Below are 20867 nucleotides of genomic sequence, written 5' to 3'. Positions count from 1 at the left end.
TAATGAATAAAAAGGAATGTAGGTATTAAATACGTCAATTTCAGCAACAAAGCAACACAAAATTCAAAAGACATAAAATTTTAAAAAGTATTTAAACATATAGTCTTTAGTAACAGACAAGTGTCTACATATACACAGTATATCAAGCTCAAAATTGCAAGACTCTAAAAAAGTTGTAATTTCAACATATACTATAGATATATGTTGTCATAATCAAACAACAAACATGAAAATGTATTCAGTATCAATGAATTGATAAAAATAGAACACGTCATTAGCATATTTTTACCCCCCAAAAACCCACATTTTTGATAATAAATAAATGTTTTGTGCTAGCTAGCAAAATGTGGAAGCAGGAGGGAAATTATTTTGCTCTGAAGAAATTTCTAGAAGTTTTAATCCAATTGTAATGATGAAATCTATGTTTTTCAGCAAGAACAAGAAGGTGGGAAACCTAAATCAATGGCATCTCGTTTTTCATCATTACTGACACAATCACCTGTTTCTAGCCAAGCTTCAGGTCTATTGTCTGCTGGGCAGACCAATGTAACACAAAGAACATCAACCAATATACCAGCCACCATATCTCATGTTAATAGGAATGTGGAGGTAAAAGGATCAGAACCACCCAAAAATATACCATCACATACTTCTAGCCAGAATACACCAAGGTAATTATATTTATAGAAAAACTAAAGAAAGTATAATACAAATTTCTTGTCCATCTTTTATTGCGCAGTAATATTTTTCAAATATACTGAATAATCGATCGTTGCTTGCACATATACATAGGCAAATTATTCATGCATCTTTAGGACAAGTTTACTGGAAAATACATAGATAGTTATGTTATTTAATACTTTATTGCTGAATTCTATTAACTGCCAAGCTTTCTTTTAAAAACCATTCAAACCAGATATGTCAGAATGAAGATTTTTTTTTCTCGCTACTATAAAGGTTTTTAGTAAAATACACTTCTGTTTCTTTCCACACTGTAGAGAGTAGGGGACATTTCATTTTATGATTAAATTCATATAATCCTAATTTATGGTAGTAACGTTTTGCTAACAAAAACAGGATGTTTAATTGATTATTTTGTTATTCTTGTCACATAAAAGTGAATTTGCATACATGTATAATACATGTTGTACATACAAAAATGAGACTCTAGCTTGAAAACAAGCACTTTATTTATAGTAGTTTTGAAAAAGCATCATAAACACTACTGTTTTTGCTTGAACTGCCATACTATATAATAATAAGATATAATTTAAAAAGTTTGATATTTTCCATGTTGTAATCATGTTAATAAAATATGTTTTGAAATATTTGTTTTTTAAATAGGATTCCAGTCACTTCTACTCAGACTTTACCAACGCCAATTCATTCTGGATTTTCTTCTGGAAATTTACGACAGGTTCCACTAGCTACGGCAAAACAAAACCAAACAAATAAAGAATCGTCCATAAATTTACAACAGATTCCTATTCCAACTACCAAACAAACATATCAAGAGTCCAAACTTGTGGATCCTAGATTTAAAAGACAAAATTCAAATGAAAAAGTCAGTGATCAGCCAAATCCTAGGTTTCAGAGACAGAACTCTAATGAATATGTAAATAGTCCAAGAACTGTTGATCAGTCGGCTAAACTTACTGGAGAGCAACCACAGCTGTCACGAGGACAGAACACTCAAGACAATTCTGAACAGGGGAGGAATGTGCAATATAATCCTAGATATGGATCAGTTGAAAAAGGGGATCCCAAAGGAGAATCCGCTGCCGTATCATCACCTTATACATTACCTCCTGCCAGATACTTACAACAACCAGTACAGAAACCCCCTACATGGGGCCCCAGAGACACAAATCAATCAAGATCACAAAATGATCAAAAATTAGAATCAGACTTATTGACTGTCAAAAATAAACTTCTACGTCTGTCACAACAGTTAAACCATGATCAGAGTGTAAGAATGAGTGTACAGTCGGTCTTACTGTCTGTGACAGAAGCTTTAGATCTTCTGAGAGAGGAGTCGAGCAATCTACCTAAAGTTAAAGACATCATTCTGGAATGTTTAGCAAGATATAATGCTGTCAAAGAATTAATGGGTAAGTAAGATCAACAGATATTTGTCACAATACTTGTAAATTAATTTAGCAATCTGAATTGTCATTCTCTTGTTGAAAACCATTTTTTGGGGAGTCTGCAAACATTTCTATTTTATAAGGTTAATGCAATGAGTTATTTCAATTATTGATCTAACTTTTGGTTTGTATTTACCAGTACATATTGATACTTGTCAAAAGTCTATATGTTGATCATATATGTAGCTCTTTAAGAGGAAATATGTTTAACATAAAAATCAGATTTAATCTCTGACATAATTTAAAAATACAGAACTAGTTTCATCGTATTCTATCAACAGTCACATTTTATATACTGCAGGATGAAATCATTTTACTAAGTGATATTTTACATTAACAGGAATATCATTTTCATTTTCAAAAAAAGAATCCCATATTGCTTTTAAATGAAATTTAATTAAGAATACAAATAGAGGGACTCCTGTAATACAAATTCAACCGTTTTCAATTAGGACTGTCTGATTGTACTTTATTGTAAACAAAACCTGTCCAAGTAAACTTAATTAAATTTACTGGTAGCAAAGAGTTTCAATAGATAGTTTCATCTTTTAATTAGAGAATTTCAAGAGTCTGATTTTCATCTTTTAATTAGAGAATTTCAAGAGTTTGATTTCTATCAACAGAATGAATATTTATACAAAACATTTTTGTGCTTTAACAATCCCTTCAAAAATACAAAATTGGATTTTCAAAATATACAGTGAGTATATCTTAAAAAAAAATAAAAATGACAGTGTCTCATGGATTAAACAAATATAAATCTGAAACTCTAAAACTGCTGAAAACTTGAAAAATGAGGCAGAAAAGGAGTAGGTCCAGTAAGACCATATTTTAGCCCCAAAATATACCAGTTTTACAAAATTGTCAAAATGTAAACTTTCAGTTATTTATTGGACAGTAGAATGCTTCTGCTACATAAATATGGGTTGTTTTTGACAATACAATGCACATGTATCGGGAACTAGCACCATTTAGTCATGCTAAATTATTGAAATCTTCACAATTCTATCATTTTAGTTAAATTTTAGACGGTTTTCGTGTAAAACGAAAGTGGCCGCATTCATGTTCATCCTTAATATTGAAATATAAGTTGTATTTTATGATAATACATAACATATATAAAGGTTTAAGATGAACACGGATGCGGCCATTGTCATTTTTGACAAAAACCATCTGAAAAGTGACATTTTTCGGCATATAAGGTAGATTTTTCATATTTGAGTTTGAATCGGATCGTTTTTAATGACTAAATCAGTTAAAATCTTTCACATAAATTAATTGTTTCAAATGAAATAGTTACTTAAGTGTTTAAAAAGTGGTCAAAATCTTTCGTCAGATGAACCTGAAATTTGAGGCCAAAATCGGTCCTTACTCCTTTCTTACATTCAAAATGTAATAAAGTGGATGTTTGAAGAGAGAATTTTTTAATCTGTATGTGTTCAACTGATTCTTTATGCAAACTATATTGTCGTACTTTCAAAAAAAAGTATAGATGCCTCACTTTTGATTCAGATTAAGGGCATACGATACAGTTTTGATCCCGTATTTACAGTTTGATGAAAATTTCCATGTAGGCTATTTTTTGCCTGATTAAATCAAATATGTAATAAAAAATATACCTTCATGTGCTACTTTTTGAGTTAAATGAGGTCGAAATTTTGTATATTTGCTCAAAATTCGGATTTGTGGCCGTATTTTCCCATTCGAAAGAAACCGGTAACTTTTTTGTTTTAAAAGATAAACACAAACTGTTTTTTGTTAAATAATTTGTAATTTCTGTATTTTATAAGTATCCTAAACATTTATGCATTTTTTATTCAGAAATAACTCATATTTATCAAATGGTCATGAATTGAGAAAAAAACGTAATTTTTTGCTGTATATTTATCAACATTAAAAAAATTGCACTATTCACAGTTTTATAAAATTTGGTTCACATAATCTCCCTGCAAAATGAAACAAAATGTCGTTTTGAAAAATAGGGGTCCATGCACTCGTTTTCAAATTAAATCAGTTTGAATGAATAAAAATCGGTCGGAAAATGCATCTTTTCCCGATATGTCACAGTTTGACGTCGCGAAAATAACATTTTACGTTAGCAACGTCATTACCTCCCCTGTAACTGTATCGTATGCCCTTAATGTAACGGATTGCTGTACTATTTACTAGAGTAGATTGAATTTAAGACGTCATTTTATTGATAATTAGGATACTAATCAGTATTGATAGGCATTAACAAAAAACTTTTTTTTTATTCTTACAGAAGGCTGAAGACTTTTCAAAGGATGATGCAGAGAAAAAGAAAACATGCTGGCATTATTTTGTTACATTGTGTTATTTGTATAGATTTTCTAGATGTGCATTTGTTTCGAAAAGTGTAATGTGATTGTTATTGTCTGTATGCGGCGTTATATTAGGAAATATGAAATCCTAAAGGTGTAAAGAGTTTACGCGAGTCAAAATTGTGATATGCTTGTGTTCATTTAAGTTTTCAGTCAAGTGTTTATGTGAGAAAAATATGTATGTGAGATGGGTTTTTTAATAGTTTAAGTAAGAGTTGATGCAAGTGGTATTTTTTTCCTTTGACACATCATTTATTGCTGGATGATACTTCTATATCAAACATGACAAAACTTGCATCTTACTTAGTGAAACTACATGACAATGGGTTGTAAATTTTTGTAATGGTGCTTTTTCCTTTGTTTATTTTACTTTAAACATTAGTGCTAATTGTCTCTGTGGTACATATTGCATACAAATGATGATATATTGTAAAACATTTGAATTATCAGTCCCTTCTTTACATCATATTTGAACATTAATTGATATTTTTCAAGAATTTCTCTGCTGTTTCATATGAATATATCTATTGTGATAAACAGGAATAATCATAAAATGACTAGAGATTTGTGGTAAATGTCAACGAGATATCTACAACTATATTTACCAAAAAAATACATTTAAAGGCCACCATAGATTTACCTCAATAGACAATCATCCATATCATATTTAAAGCTGGAAGTTATATTTTTATATTTTCTTCAAAATACACATCAACACATGTACAGTGTTTGGATTTCAAAGAAATTTGATATAAAACATCCAATCTTGAATAAGTTCTTGTTGTCAAAGTTTATTCATCGACAATCATTTTTAAAATATCTGTCAGCTTCCATTTCCAAAAATGACAGGCTTTACAGATTTATGTAATACATTAGGATTTAATGGTAAAATGCATTTCATGCGGCACTAAATTTATTATGTTTGGCTGGTAACACAGACAATTGATACACTAGGAACTATCAGCTGGTAACACAGACAATTGATACCCTAGGAACTATCAGCTGGTAACACAGACAATTGATACCCTAGGAACTGCTGCTTTGTTTGCTTTGCTATTAATTCTCTGTAACTGTGCCGAACACAAAAATGTGCAAGCAGGGTCCTTTCTAACTACAAGTTTTCTTATTTCAGTTTTTACTGTTAAACTGATTCAATAGATAAATGAATAAAAATTAAAATAGAAAATGAAATCCATTTTATTATTGTAAAAGTAGTTTTGTGATTTGGGTTTGATTGTAGTTGACTGCTGCAATTCAGCTGAAGATTACTAAAGATTAGTACCATAAAACAGTTATCCAAAGTTTAAAAACAAGTCATAGGTTAAAAGGTTAAAGTAACAGTGATGAGCATTTTGCTTTAAGTATTTTGTGTTATGTCAGAATTTCTGTTGTTAATGAGTTTCTGCAAAGATGAAATATTACTGCTGAAATTAAATGGGAAAAGATGACTGTAAGTTTAGTTTGTTTCCTCTTTAATATAAACTGACTTTTACTTGAAAAAGTGTTACTTTGGAGATAGCAGACATTTTAATGATTAATTTTTAAAATTGTATCTCTTGCTGGTATAAGAAGAGTTACCTCCCATATTATCATATTTGAATCATTTCATTGAATTACATTATTATTTGTTATTTTTAAGCATATATTGTTATTTTAAGCTGTTTGTTGTAAATTTCTTATAAAGAATACAGCCAGTATAACACATTTTTGAATTTCTTACTACACCCATTATAATAAAGAAAGAAACAGTCTATAAAACACTATCTGTAAATTGAGGTGATATCATTAGCTGGTGATATAATAAGATGAGCAGACTCATGATTAATTTACCTGGGACAAATGTCATAGAATACCAGACAAAGGAATTACAACCTTGTAGCAAGACAACATTAGATGTCTCGGTTAGTGTGAAGGTTGGCACCAGATAAAACATTCAAACCTGCTGTATTTGTTTGCATCTGTCCTAAGTTAGGAACCTGATGTTCAGTGGATGTCGTTTATTGATGTGGTTAAACGTTTCTCGTTTCTCGTTTTCATATAGATTAGACTGTTGGTTTTCCTGTTTGTATGGTTTTACACTAGTCATTTTTGGGGCCCTTTATAGCTTGCTGTTTGGTGTGAGCCAAGGCTCTGTGTTGAAGGCTGTACTTTGGGCTAATGAAATGTTGATTTCTGGACAAAATCTTAACACTTCAAGAAATATCTTTACTATACTTAGTTTGATAAAAGCCAATTTGAGGAAGACTCATTTGATTTAGGGATCTATTGATTAAAGGTTATGTTCACATAAGCTATTTATAGACTTAAATTTTGTTTCTGACTTTGAGCATCATGTTCTTATACCAAACTTGATTCGATATAGCTCCAAAGGGTTGGAAAGAACAATTGATGTTTTGGTTCAAAAGACTAGGCTAGCAGATAAGAATAGCCTGAAATTAGAGAAACGTTTTGGTTTCTGATTGATATCTTTTAATATTTATCCAACTTTTATCAAATTACACTTGTAGATGCTGCATGGGCTGGAGAATACCCTTGTGTTAATAGATCTAGGCCACAGTAGCTATTTGTAGCATGAAATTTAGTCAGAATATCAATTACCCTTTTTATCTTGTGAACATAATAAAATATATCCCATGTTAACCAAATTTTGTTTGGTAATTCCCCAAAAAATAAAAAAAGATTGTGTTCATGTCAACTTTCAAGGATCTTCGAGACTTGTATCACTACTTTTAAGTTAAACAAAATATATTGCATTATGCACAATTAATATTATATACAACCTATCCAATGAAATATATACACACATATTCAAATTACAAGATGATGTGTATATGTATAATCATACTGGTCTAGAAAATTCCAGAAATTGTGCATGGTACATGAATCTTATCTAAAGAATGGAGTTATCTTTCTTTGCCTATAATTATTGTTGAACAATTGCATAGTGTTCCATTTCAATGCTTTACACAATTTTGGACCAGTGCATAATGAATACAATCTTTGCCTTTCAGTGTTAAAAAAAATATAAGTTCTTCTATCATGTGAATTTCCCCTGACCTCAAACTCATTTCATGCATCAGTGATCAAGGTTACATTTACGTGATTAGGTCCATTGGAACTTTCTCAGATACTGGAAGCAGGAGGTCAACTATATGTGGTGTATGGAATGATTGTAAGGTATTTATATCAGGCTGACAGGTTTCTTTTGACCATGATCTCATTTTCATTGATCATTGGTAAATGTGATATTTTTTTGTGTTTAAGAATGTTTTTCAACTTCTATAACCAATGTGTCAACTTAAGTTAGTGTACGGAATGATAGTTTAGTGTAAATGACTTTCTGGTAGTTATCATTTGTCATTGACCTCATTTTCATGCTCCATTGGTCATTGTTGAATTCTGTAGTTTAGTCTTTTTCTCAAGATACTATAAGCAAAGATCAACTATATTTGGTGTATGGAATGATTGTCAGGTGAACATGTCCTGACCTTGACCTCATTGGCATAGTTCATTGATAGTTAAGCTTATGTAATACTTAACCTTTAAGAGTTTCAACAACAACAAAAATCAATCATGGTCAGTAAAGCAGGTGAAATATTTCAGCCTGTACACTCTTGTTTTAATTTATAGTAGGATTGAAGATTTATAGTAAAAGGTTTCATTTGTGGTTTTTTTTTAATTGTTTTTTTGTAGCTCAACTGGGTCAAAGGACCAAGTGAGCTTTTCTCATCACTTGGTGTCTGTCATCGTCTGTCGTAAACTGTTACAAAAACTTCTTCTCTGAAACAACTGACTCAAATTTAACCAGACTTGGCCACAGTCATTAGGGTATCTAGTTTTAAAATGTGTCCGATGCCTGCAAACCAACATAGCTTAAAAATAGAAAATAGGTATGGCAAGCCGTTTTACTATTTATTCGAATTTCAAAATATCTCCTATAATATATAAGATATCTCCTTTAATATATAAAAGTATCTTATATAATTTCATTTTTATAAGATATCTCATATATTACATAAGATATCTTTAATGTTATATGAGATATCTTTAATGTTATATAAGATATCTGTAATGTTTTATAAGATATCTCATAAAGTTTATATGATATCTTATATACTTTATAAGATATCTTCTAAAGTTTATAAGATATCTTATAAAGTATATGAGATATCTTATAAACATTTTTTATTTAAGATATCTTATATAAAATCAATGGGTACATGACAGATATGTTTAACGTTAATTTGGGTGTGAAACAAGGATGTAAATTATCTCCGACTTTGTTCTCAGTTTATGTAAACGATCTGGCAGATGAAATCAACTCTTTGAATTTGGGTATACAAATTAATGCAGATAGTATGATTTCGATATTATTATACGCAGATGACATTGTTCTATTGGCGCCCAACGAAGAATCACTTCAGCAAATGTTAAATATTGTTCATATATGGTGTTTGAAATGGAGATTATGTATAAATTTTGACAAAACTGGTGTAGTGCATTTCAGAAGTGGATCCTCACCTCGATCTAACTTTGATTTTTCGTGTGGAAATACCGTTTTAAAGTACGACAGCAAATATAGATATCTTGGAATGTGGATAGATGAACACCTAGACTGGAAGTTTACGGTTAGAGAAGTAAGAAAATCGGCCAGTCGAGCTTTGTCGGCACTGTATACCAAATTTATAGCCTGTGGTGGAATGGACTTTGATATATATGAAAAATTATATGAAAACCTTGTTCAACCTGTATTGTTGTATGGATCAAGTATCTGGGGTATATCGGAACATAAGCAACTAGAAACTGTGCAAAATAGGGCATGTAGATACTTTTTAGGGGCCTTTAAAAACTCCACCAATCTAGCCGTTCGTGGAGATATGGGATGGACAACAGTTAAAACAAAACAGAACATTGAAGTTATGAGATTATTTTTCAAACTTTCTAATTTAGAGGATGATAGAATAGTTCGGACTATCCATGAAACTAGTAAGACAAAACAACGATCTTGGCATTCACGTGTATTAGCTTTACTGAGAAAATCTGAATTAAACTTTTTAATCAATCTCAACATAACAACCAAACAAAAGCTACGAATGGCTCAAGACAAATTAACAGCTATAGATCAAGAGAAATGGTTAATTGATGTTTTTGACGATAAAAATTCTGTAAATGGAAACAAGCTTAGAACATTCAGAAGGTTTAAAAACAATTGCAAAACTAGTTTATTTGTTAAAACAATCAACTTTCGTGACCATCGACGCATTTTATCAAACTTTCGATGTGGATCGCTGCCGCTTGCGGTTGAGACCGGACGTTACACCAAGCCGACCACTCCATTATGTGATAGACTTTGTCTTTTCTGCAATAACAATTTTATAGAGACAGAACAACATTTTTTAATAGACTGTAATTTTTATTCAGATATAAGAGAAGAACTTTTTAATTATATTAATGCTTTGAATAATACTTTTAATGCTTTTAACTCTGATGAAAAATTTGATTTTATTATGAACTGTGATCATGCTCAGGTTTTATTAGCCAAGACATTACATCTTATGTTTAAACGTAGGAAAATTAATTTGTAAATTTTTAATCATTATTGATTGTATAAATGAACTTAAAAGAGATTTCTTAGAATTTTTAGTATCATGAAAAGTTTTATTATTTAAATATTTCTTTTACATTATAGTATATATTTTTTAGTTTGAAAAGGATGAATGTGTCTCATATGTCTTAAAGGCAGGGATCTAATATGGTTTTAAAGATTTTTATATTGTATATGATGATGTATATTGGATCGTGACACTATAATAAACTATTTACTTACTTACTTACTTACTCTTATATAGTTTATGAGATATCTTATAAAGACAATAATATAAGATATCTTATAAACTTTAGGAGATATCTTATAAACTAAATAAGATATCTCCTATAATATATAAGATATCTTATATAATTTCATTTTTATGAGATATCTTATATATTATATGAGATATCTAATATATTATATGAGATATCTTATATATTATATAAGATATCTTTAATGTTATATAAGATATTTCCTAAAATTTATAAGATGTCTTATATACTTTATAAGATATCTTCAAAAGTTTATAAGATATCTTATATACTTTATAAGATATCTTCAAAAGTTTATAAGATATCTTATAAAGTATATGAGATATCTTATAAACATTTTGTATATAAGATATCTTATATAATTTATAAGATATCTTATATAGTTTATAAGATATCTCATATAGTTTATAAGATATCTTATAAAGTTTATGAGATATCTTGAAGTAAGAATAAATAGCAAAACGGCTTGCCATACATAGGTGTAAAATACAGTGTTTATCTTTTATCTCTGTAACTAAAGCACTCACAGCAAATCTGACATGTGGTAAAAATGTTCATCAGGTTAAGATCTTTCTGCAACAGGAAACCCATTGTTGGGTTGCTACCCCTGCATTGGTAATTTTAAGAAAATTTTGCAGTTTTTGGTTATCTTGAATATTATTACAAATAGAGATAAACTGTAAGTATGTAAACAACAATAATGAAAATAAGTCAACATCACTAAAATTGTCAATGACATCTTATTGGAGATATTGTTCTTTAATGTCATTTTGTGCATTTATTTTTGGTAATTAAACTGTGTAAACTCTTTTTAATAACCTGCTTTTGACTTAATTACTGGACGAAATTAAACTAAAAACAATTGGTCTTACTCATTATAAGGGTATATAGTACTGTATACATTTAATTTATTGAGATTTTAACCTTATTAAACACGATTTCCAATTTAAACCACAGTAGATACAGATGAGCGACACAGGCTGTTGATAGCCTCTAGTTCAGTTATAGAACAGCAGTCAAATCAGTCACCACTATGTTTTACGTGTACTTATGCTTCAGGGTTTATATAATTTCCAATTTTTTGAGAATCACATTTGACTCAATTTTTATGAAAAAGAAATACACATGGCATTTTGAAGTGAATTAAAAAAAAAAACCTTCAAATTAGTATTTACGCTGTGTTAAATGTAATATTTTATTAAGATTTTTATAATCTGGACGATTACATAAAATTGGTAATACAAATCCTTGGTATATTGTATTAAAGACAGATAATAAATATTATATGTCTCTGAGGGTGTGACCGTTGTAAATAAAAACAAAAATGTAATTCTTATAGTTTAATAAAGATATGGTACATAGTTTATGTGGAGGATTTAGTCAAAGCAACCCATATCATTATATAGCCCTACATGATATAATAGCTATGTTATTCTATAAAGGACCAATTATGATAAAACTGTTTTAAATCTGAAGAATTAATTTCTACTAATAAGATAATTAAATGTATTTTGTTCTAAAAACGAAGCTATTTACGGAAGAACACCATAAAACTAACCAGTCATCGCTAATTACATTTCTAAAGATCGTTAGTCACGATATAAGATAATACAAATAAGACTAACATGTCGGCCTAAGAGCACTTTCATTCTGCACATTGAAATGTTTATAGAAGGTTACTATAAATAAATTTGGTGACGCAAGAACTATTGTAAATGTTTTATTGTTTCTCTCTTGACAGTGTATTCTAGCAGATTACTACATTCGGCATATCACAATCACATATCGCCCATTTTATATTGCTCCTTTCTATAAAAAAAAAATGTAACACTATAACTGGCGATCACTACGGCGGATGTAATGTCAAAATCTGCTATACACGACTGCAAATTCCATTGTGTTGCAATAGAAATCGGAAACACAGACAACAATCTGGGCTGTACACGATAGTGCAATTGTTTTCAATAGCAGTCGAGAACATAGATCATAGAGGCTATTGTGTCCAGTGTATAGATAGCCGGTAATACATAGGCGTGTTATCGTTCTCCTTAAAATATTATATTTCCAGTAACTTACGATGACATTCGTCAAACTAGACAAAATGTAATCGTTTTAGCTTGTTATATTGCTGCAGCATAATCACCAGGGACATCATTTTTTGTATTTTAAGACAAAATATATTAGTTCCTCTGAGATTATACAAGGTGAAAAAATATTGTTCACGATGTCAATTATCGAGTCTGGCTTAAATGTCAGCAATAGTTTGTGTCATAGTGTGATGAGATGTCAAATAAACTAAGAGCAAATTCACATAACAAAGTCCTGCAGGAACTAACTCCTTTTTTCATTAATGATATTGATACCTTTGACTAACTCCACGTGACAAAACGATCATTCTGATATTATCGATAGTACGTCCTTTTAGAAAAACCTTACAGGAGTATTTGTGGAACTATCTTTTGATTATATGGCAATTGGATGAACGAACTTTATAGAAACAGATAATAAACATTGTTTAAATTGGAAAGTTCTATAAAGATAGTTTCACTACATTACTTCAATCGGCAATCTAAAAGTTTACTTAAGAAGATGTCTGTGTCACATGACAAACTTATTTTTCTATTGACAACGTACATGTCATGCAATATATTTGATTTCTGGTATACTTCTCAAAAAGGGCTAATTTTTATCATTGACTGCATGACTTCGTACACAATGGATAAAGATTGAACAGAGAAACAATTAAACCTTGAAGAAATAAGATAATAAATACAAAAGATGATAAACAAAAAATGCCGACATATAAGTGTTGCATATATAAATCGATCTATAATCCAACTAAGCTGATCTGAGTTCAAGATCCTCATCGTCTTAATCGGCATTCCTTGGAATATATATTTGGAGATTTTGAATAATTTGAAAAGAATAGAAAGTTAACAAAGCGCTCATGATGCAATCAGATCGGATATATGACTGCTTATTTATGCACACCACGCAGGTGCTCGCATCTGCAGACGAGTTTCTGTATATGTCGGTTCGAATGATTCTATATATACATGAGTAAGAGAACGAATAGAGCAAAGTAAACCAAGAAGACAATGAAAAACTCAAATATAGTTTAACTATAATTGGTTGTTTCTACTAAACATCATTGCTTTTGTTTTGATACTATGATTTTATATGTAGAAATATGTTGTACCGAAAGAATGTGGTTTAATATGGGACAAAGTAGATTGCCTCGTTTAAAAAGCAACTAGTTCTAGTTATTGCTAAAAACGCGTTAAAACGTAATCCCTATTGCCAATATACTAAGTAATTTGACATAAACTTAGCACAAAATTGTTCAGTAGGGAATTCTTGTGTGATACTAATTACTAGATCATAGATGACATTTCACTGACATTTGAAGTCATAGTTTCTAATTAGTCGTAATTCACTGTAAACACATTTACAGCGTACGAAAAATGTTTTTGCTTATCCTGGTAACTTAAAGATTTCGGGGTTATTGTCCGAAGAACGTTGAAAGTGACAAATGTTAGTTCCGGTGATAATACTAATAAGCCGCTTTTAGCAATTATTTACAATACTCTTTAAATGTCAACCTTCCGCGCAATTCAGTCTGAAGCGCTACCGCTTAGTGCATTGTGTGTTACAGAGTGATTCATAAATAAAATATAGAATACAAAACAAAAAAAAAACAAAAAAAACCCCGCTTATAACAAATATCTTTGTTTTCCTCTGACATGATTTCATTATCTCTGAATTCCACTGCAACAGTGTTACGTTCTTTCAAGTCTAAACGATACTTAAATGTTGTCCTTTTCAACAATGCTTTCAACTTCAAACACTTTTTTATTAAAAAAATTCACTGTACTTTGCATAATTTCAACAAAACAAAACTGCGCATCCAAATTACCAAGTATAATACAGCACAATTTAAAAGAAAAATAAATGTACAAGTAATGTTTTGAATCTGATTGAGGTCTAGAAAGATTAAAGATAACTGAATGTTATATTCTTGAATTAGTGTACGTATGGGGTCGTGCTTGTGTCTATTTCATGCATAATTTTTTTTTATCAATATATGAAATTCTTGCATACTATGAATTGGTCCGTGTAACACTTATCAATTCAAAGTTTTAAAAAGTTTTGAAATTTTAGATTTTTGGAATTTTGATCAAAGTTTTAAAATATCAAAATTTCAAATTGTGTTAAAGTTTTGAAATTTTGAAATTTTAACCAAATTATTAAAATATCAAAATTCTAAATATCGTTTATAAATTTGATAGTTTAGAAATTTGACCAAACTTTTAAAATACTAAACCTAACGCGCAATTTTGATTATTTCACTTTTTGAAAGTTTGATTTTTTAAATGTTTGCTTAAAATATCAAAATAGAAAAGGGGCAATAAGAGGGATACCTGAAAAAGCGAAACGAAATAAAAGCGGAACGAAACGAAACAATATGAATTAAAAACATACTGATACTTAAAAGTTTATGTATGAAATAAAACGGACAGTTGAAAGCGGTGAAAAATTGGATGACAAAATTAATATTTCTTAAAAGAAGATAATTATTTAAAAACCAGACGTACGGCGCTGATATTGACCATTTTACCTGTTGGTTTTTCTAGCACCCATATTTTAGGAGAAATAGGAGTAACAGTAAAAACTGAACAACTCGCAGTAGTTCAAATAGTATGGTTATGTTGAGCATGTATATACATTTTCTACTAAACTCTAAGCCATAAAAAGGCCCAATACACGATGTATTATCTCTTTTGATTTCATTTTTTTTCTGTTTTGCTTTACGACTTCTTACTTTCTGCAATCATGTTGGCTAAAGAATATATCATTTCATGTACAGAATGAAAGATCATCTTAAACGTTTTTATCTGTTCTTTGTAAGTTGTTTGCCCTAAATATTCAGCTTTAAGCGTTCCGTAAGGAGGTCGATCAAGAAAAGCGCTTCATGATACTGAATGCATGGTTTAAGGTTGTGCTAGTCCACAGTATGGGAGGTTTTTAATATAATTTTTTTTCGCTTTAATTAAGACGGAAATAGGATCCAATATCAGCAAATTGGAGCCAAGATACTGTTACAAGGTATCTACAAAAACTCATCATAGATGGATACCGGAATATAAATTTTGCCGGTTTTTTCGCGCCAGACGCGCGTTTCGTTTACAAAAGACTTATCATTGACACTCGAACCAAATAAAGTTAAAAAGGCAAATAAAGTCAAATAAAATTGAAAAGGCCAAATAAAGTAAACTTTTAAATCCAACGTATAGCTCTGGTTTTGTAAAAGTTGAAACCTTTCATATCATATATAAACGTATACCATAAACATTATTTTCACGAGCATTCATATTTATGTAATAATTACCGCTGTACTACATTAAGCACCCAACTTGCATTCATGTTTATGTAATAGTTGCCGCTGTACTACATTAAGCACCCATCTATCCAGTTGTAGGTGTCGGCATTTTGAAAGTTGAAAACTGTGTTCAAAAGTTTTTATCAGCGATAAATGGTAATCGTCTGGGGAACCAACATTTAGATAGTCCCTGTTTTTTACTTGATACTACCACTAGGGGCTTCGATAATGATACATTAAAATATTCTGATCCCTAATTCGATGATATAATATTCTGTGCCAGAAGAGGACAAAAGAAAATTATCCATGCCTTTTAGTGTTAAATTTTGAACCAGACAAGTTGATTAATGGCGATGAAAAACTTAATAAAATTGTTAGCGCTTCGACAACACAACCTCATCCCACTTTTAAAGTTACATGGTTGCTACCTTAAAGACAACGTTTGGACTGGTTATCATACACGTAGCTCCATTATAGGTTCTAAATCAACCACTGTTTTATTATAGTAAACAAAAGGAATAGATTTTTTTGTATTAAAGGATATTACTGTCCCGTATTTGCATTTTGTTATTTGGGTATTTATATTTGAAGTTATCGTACGACAATCGACTTTTAGCAAACTAAACGTTCACATGTACACCCAGTCAGAATGGGGCGTGCAAAGAGAAGCCACACTGCCAGCTGCATGATGGATTTTTTCCATTTTTGGCCGTACACCAATGTCACTCTCGAAAAACCAGTACAATGTTAAACGCAGAATTTGAAGTAAAGAATTCACATATGGAACGCTGAAACTGAAATTTGAAATTCAAGCAAAATAAGAACGAAACAATTAAAGAGGTGTTTGACCAAAGTGAAGTTAAAACATATTTAAATCCATCTATAAGGGCAACTTTGTCCTCGGAAGTTGAATCTTACGTTTCTTCGTAATTTGTATGTAAACAACCTATTTTAAATTATCGATTTTTTGTTGTTGCCAGTGACAAATATTTCATGAATGTTCTGGAACAAATTAGCAATAAATGCAACAGGGAGAGAGTGTGCATAATGAGGACATATAAAACCTTTCAATTAGTTTAATTGAGGTCTGGAGCTGGCGTATGACAGTAACTGCTAGCCTTATGTATAGTAGTCCTTTGTCATTTTATTATCATTGTCATGCATGTTAATTAGTTTCTTAGTTTGTTTCCTATTCTGACATAGCACTTGTATTTCCTATTGAAGTGCGTTTTACTGTTCGTATTACTGTGTTTTTTTTTATTCTTTATTGGCTAGAGGTATAGGGGAGGGTTGTGATCTCACGAAACATGTTAAACCCCGCCGCATTTGTTCGCCTGTACCAATCCAGGAGCCTCTGTCCTTCTAAGTCTTGTATGATTTTGATTTTAGTTCATTGTTATGTTTCGGAGTTTAGTATTACGTCTATAATCGCTGAACCAGTACACTTTTTTCTCTAGGGGCCCGCTGAAATACGCCTAGCACAACTTTTATTGCGACGCTATATTTAAGTATTCCTTCCGTATCATTTCTTGGAACTGAAATACATCATAAAAGGCAATATATTATCATCATGCAATCGATAAACAAGAAAGGAAAACGTTTTAAGTTGTATGCCAGCCCACCGAGGCGCTTTTTCTGGATCTACCTTCATCAGGAACGTCAAAAAGGCGAATTATACTACATGGTTTACTGCGAGTTGGTCATTTTTCACTGATACTTCTAAATGTTGGGCACTGGGAACACAAAACAGCTTTGAATTATTTATCTCAAACGCTAACCTTATATAAGAGATTCAAATCAACGTAGTCGATTCCGGTTTAAATAGGTTTAATTATATTTTTTTTTGATAGATGCACAACCTTAAAATTTCAGGATACTGTTATCCCATGTGATGTCTAATATGTTTCATAAAAAAAAACCCGACTTCTTCTTTTCATTATTTATTTTGTTATTAAGAATGATTTGATATATTTCATGCTATCTATTTATAACTAAGAATAGTTCTTATCAGAGCAGTGATTACAGGTACCCCTCTTGTCGCCCCTTTATATTTTTGATATTTTAAGCAAACATTTAAAAAATTAAACTTTCAAAAAGTGAAATAATCAAAATTGCACATTAGGTTTAGTATTTTAAAAGTTTGATCAAGTTTCTAAAATATCAAATTTATAAACGATATTTAGAATTTTGATATTTTAATAATTTGGTTAAAATTTCAAAATTTCAAAACTTTAACACAATTTGAAATTTTGATATTTTGAAACTTTGATCAAAATTCCAAAAATCTAAAATTTCAAAACTTTTTAAAACTTTGAATTGATAAGTGTTACATTAGTAATTCAATTATCTTTTATTTGTATTCATCACCAATTTTCACATCGCCAGGGACAAATATACATTACATGTCTCTGTCATCAACAAATTAACCCGTTGCTCCAAGACAGCTTTAAATCAACAAGTTAAATTAATGTTAGCTTGCACATGGCAGTCTTATGTGATGTGATGATATTCCTTTTAAATATATTAATTCCACCATCTCTCTCGTGGGCACCTAATAAATGCTATTCTATTGGAAAACTATACAGATAACAGAGAACTTGTCCTTATTGATTATAGAATATTGTATCATACACAAACAATGTTATACAGATGATGGATTCCACAACACTATCTATCGAGAGTTATTTCTGCTATTACTTTGACCTGTCCTATACCATAAACAGACCTCTGGACGTGCTAGTCCAATAACTGACCGTAACAATTTACAATACGATTTGGTTTCGTCTAACATATACAGCAGTCATGCCTAATTAAAGGTCATCTTCCTGACACGGCGTCAAATCAGAAATCAAACATGATATAGGACATTCGAACATATTAAATCCAGTTTTGGGTAAAGATTGCATGAAATGCAATCAAAACCACACGTTTCTGACTTCATTTCCAAATCACTACCTTTTTTATTTACTACATATAGTGTATTGATTATATCATTCTATACAACATATCCATGGACATTTCCAGAAATTTATCAATGTAATATTTTCTCAGATATTCAAGTCATAAAACGATGTGATACCTGTCATGAAAATAACATTACTTTTGCAAAGTGCAGGAATATAATATCTGTTCTAAAAATATAAATGATATCATTGTTAAAGTTATCTTTAAAAATTGGAGTTATCTCCCATTGTCCAGAATTGTAGTTGAATCAACTACAACAAATGCTTTATTGACAATGCAATATTGAATTTTACTTCCCACTGATACATTAACGTAATCTTTACCCTTCTGGGCTTACAATCAATTTGATTCTAGTTTTTTCATAAAATTGTTCAAAAGATGTCGACAGTAACTCGAAACAAGCTTTGTTTTTGTTTGTTTCTTTTCTTCTCTTAAAAAAACCCTCATTCGGTTGATATATTGTATACCGTACTTTCAACATATTACCAGGGTTAAATTGAAATGAAAAGCAAACATTCAAAAGCACAGAATTCCCCAAACCATTAATTCTAAATTAATTATAGACCTTTTAAGCAAACATCTTCAACCAAAAAAAATATCTTTTCTGTGTTTATTCAAGAAATGTTTCTGCATTCTAACAGAAGCACAATTGACACGAACTGTCGATAAAATATAAATGAGCATTATTTGTTTTATTAATAAAAAAAGATATCATGTAAAAGCCAACTTAGGATTTTAATAGGAGTTGTTTTAACAACTTAAAAATAATAGGCAAACGTAGGCAAACGTTAAATTCCAGAGTTTTTAAAGGAACAAGTCTATCGTCATATATGTTAACGAAGAGAAATCGGTAAAATCAATAACATTTACTTTGTATAAAATAAGCAAAATTTCCTTTGTATGAAATAAGCGTTAAATTGAAAAAAATATTTTTTACGCTAATCAATCGATTCTTTACTTTAATGTTGCTGCTCAAATGCTGCAAATTCCACTCTATTAATACTTGATTAGGATTTTGTCTTTATGAATTAATTTCTATATTACATTTATACTCGTCAGTTGCACTAAAAAGATAGGTTGTACATGAGGAGAATATTATGTAAACATGAAAGGACATGATGAACATGTAGATTACAATTGGAAGATGACGCTACAAAAGTCAACAGAAAATCTTATGATATGTTCACGTCAACATTAAGGTCTTTTCAACATTCAGTACTCGAAAAAGAGAGGCGTAAGATACAAAAAGAGAGGCGTAAGATACAAAAAGAGAGGCGTAAGATACAAAAAGAGAGGCGTAAGATACAAAAAGAGAGGCGTAAGATACAAAAAGAGAGGCGTCAGATACAAAAAGAGAGGCGTAAGATACAAACAGAGAGGCGTAAGATACAAAAAGAGAAGCGTCAGATACAAAAAGAGAGGCGTAAGATACAAACAGAGAGGCGTAAGATACAAAAAGAGAGGCGTAAGATACAAAAAGAGAGGCGTAAGATACAAACAGAGAGGCGTAAGATACAAAAAGAGAAGCGTCAGATACAAAAAGAGAGGCGTAAGATACAAACAGAGAGGCGTAAGATACAAAAAGAGAGGCGTAAGATACAAAAAGAGAGGCGTAAGATACAAAAAGAGAGGCGTCAGATACAAAAAGAGAGGCGTAAGATACAAACAGAGAGGCGTAAGATATAAACAGAGAGGCGTAAGATACAAAAAGAGAGGCGTAAGATACAAAAAGAGAGGCGTAAGATACAAAAAGAGAGGCGTAAGATACAAAAAGAGAGGCGTAAGATTCAAAAAGAGAGGCGTAAGATACAAAAAGAGAGGCGTAAGATACAAAAAGATAGCCGTAAGATACAAAAAGCATATTCAAAATCATAAGTCGAAAACATGGGTCAGAGAAATGATAGACAAAGTCATGGCAAAAGAAAAACGACGAATTGACGATCGATATACAGACAAAAAAGAAAAGAAAAGACGAACAGTAAACATACAAAAAAGAAAAGAAAAGACGAACAGTAAACAGACAAAAAAGAAAAGAAAAGACGAACAGTAAACATACAAAAAAAAAGAAAAGAAAAGACGAACAGTAAAAATACAAAAAAGATAAGAAAAGACGAACAGTAAACATACAAAAAAGAAAAGAAAAGACGAACAGTAAACATACAAAAAAGAAAA

At 30.6% G+C, this 20867-nt stretch overlaps 2 protein-coding genes across 3 annotated transcripts in view; both read left to right on the top strand.

Annotated features, from left to right (window-relative positions):
- The window catches only part of LOC139487863 (uncharacterized), a 39887-nt gene extending 33694 nt beyond the window's left edge, over positions 1-6193 (top strand). For both annotated transcript variants that reach the window (XM_071273032.1, XM_071273031.1), the window contains 3 exons: positions 433-671; positions 1345-2111; positions 4411-6193. In XM_071273032.1, coding sequence (XP_071129133.1) covers positions 433-671; positions 1345-2111; positions 4411-4418 — 1014 coding nt within the window. In that variant the 3' untranslated portion in view covers positions 4419-6193. The remainder of the gene's footprint in view (positions 1-432; positions 672-1344; positions 2112-4410) is intronic.
- A 13681-nt stretch (positions 6194-19874) lies between these two features.
- Positions 19875-20381, top strand: LOC139489883 (myb/SANT-like DNA-binding domain-containing protein 4). The gene has a single exon (XM_071276727.1). It carries the CDS (start codon positions 19875-19877, stop codon positions 20379-20381), a length of 507 nt encoding a protein of 168 aa, XP_071132828.1.
- Positions 20382-20867: the final 486 nt, after the last annotated feature.

The sequence above is a fragment of the Mytilus edulis genome, chromosome 9 (genome assembly GCF_963676685.1).
Source record: "Mytilus edulis chromosome 9, xbMytEdul2.2, whole genome shotgun sequence".
Lineage (NCBI taxonomy): Eukaryota > Metazoa > Mollusca > Bivalvia > Mytilida > Mytilidae > Mytilus > Mytilus edulis.
The sequence above is the reverse complement of the archived record's forward strand: the minus strand, read 5'-3'. Positions and strand labels throughout refer to the sequence as shown.

Coding starts and splice junctions, on each gene's coding strand:
- LOC139489883 (XM_071276727.1), top strand. CDS start 19,875: ATGTTCACGTCAACATTAAGGTCTTTTCAACATTCAGTACTCGAAAAA.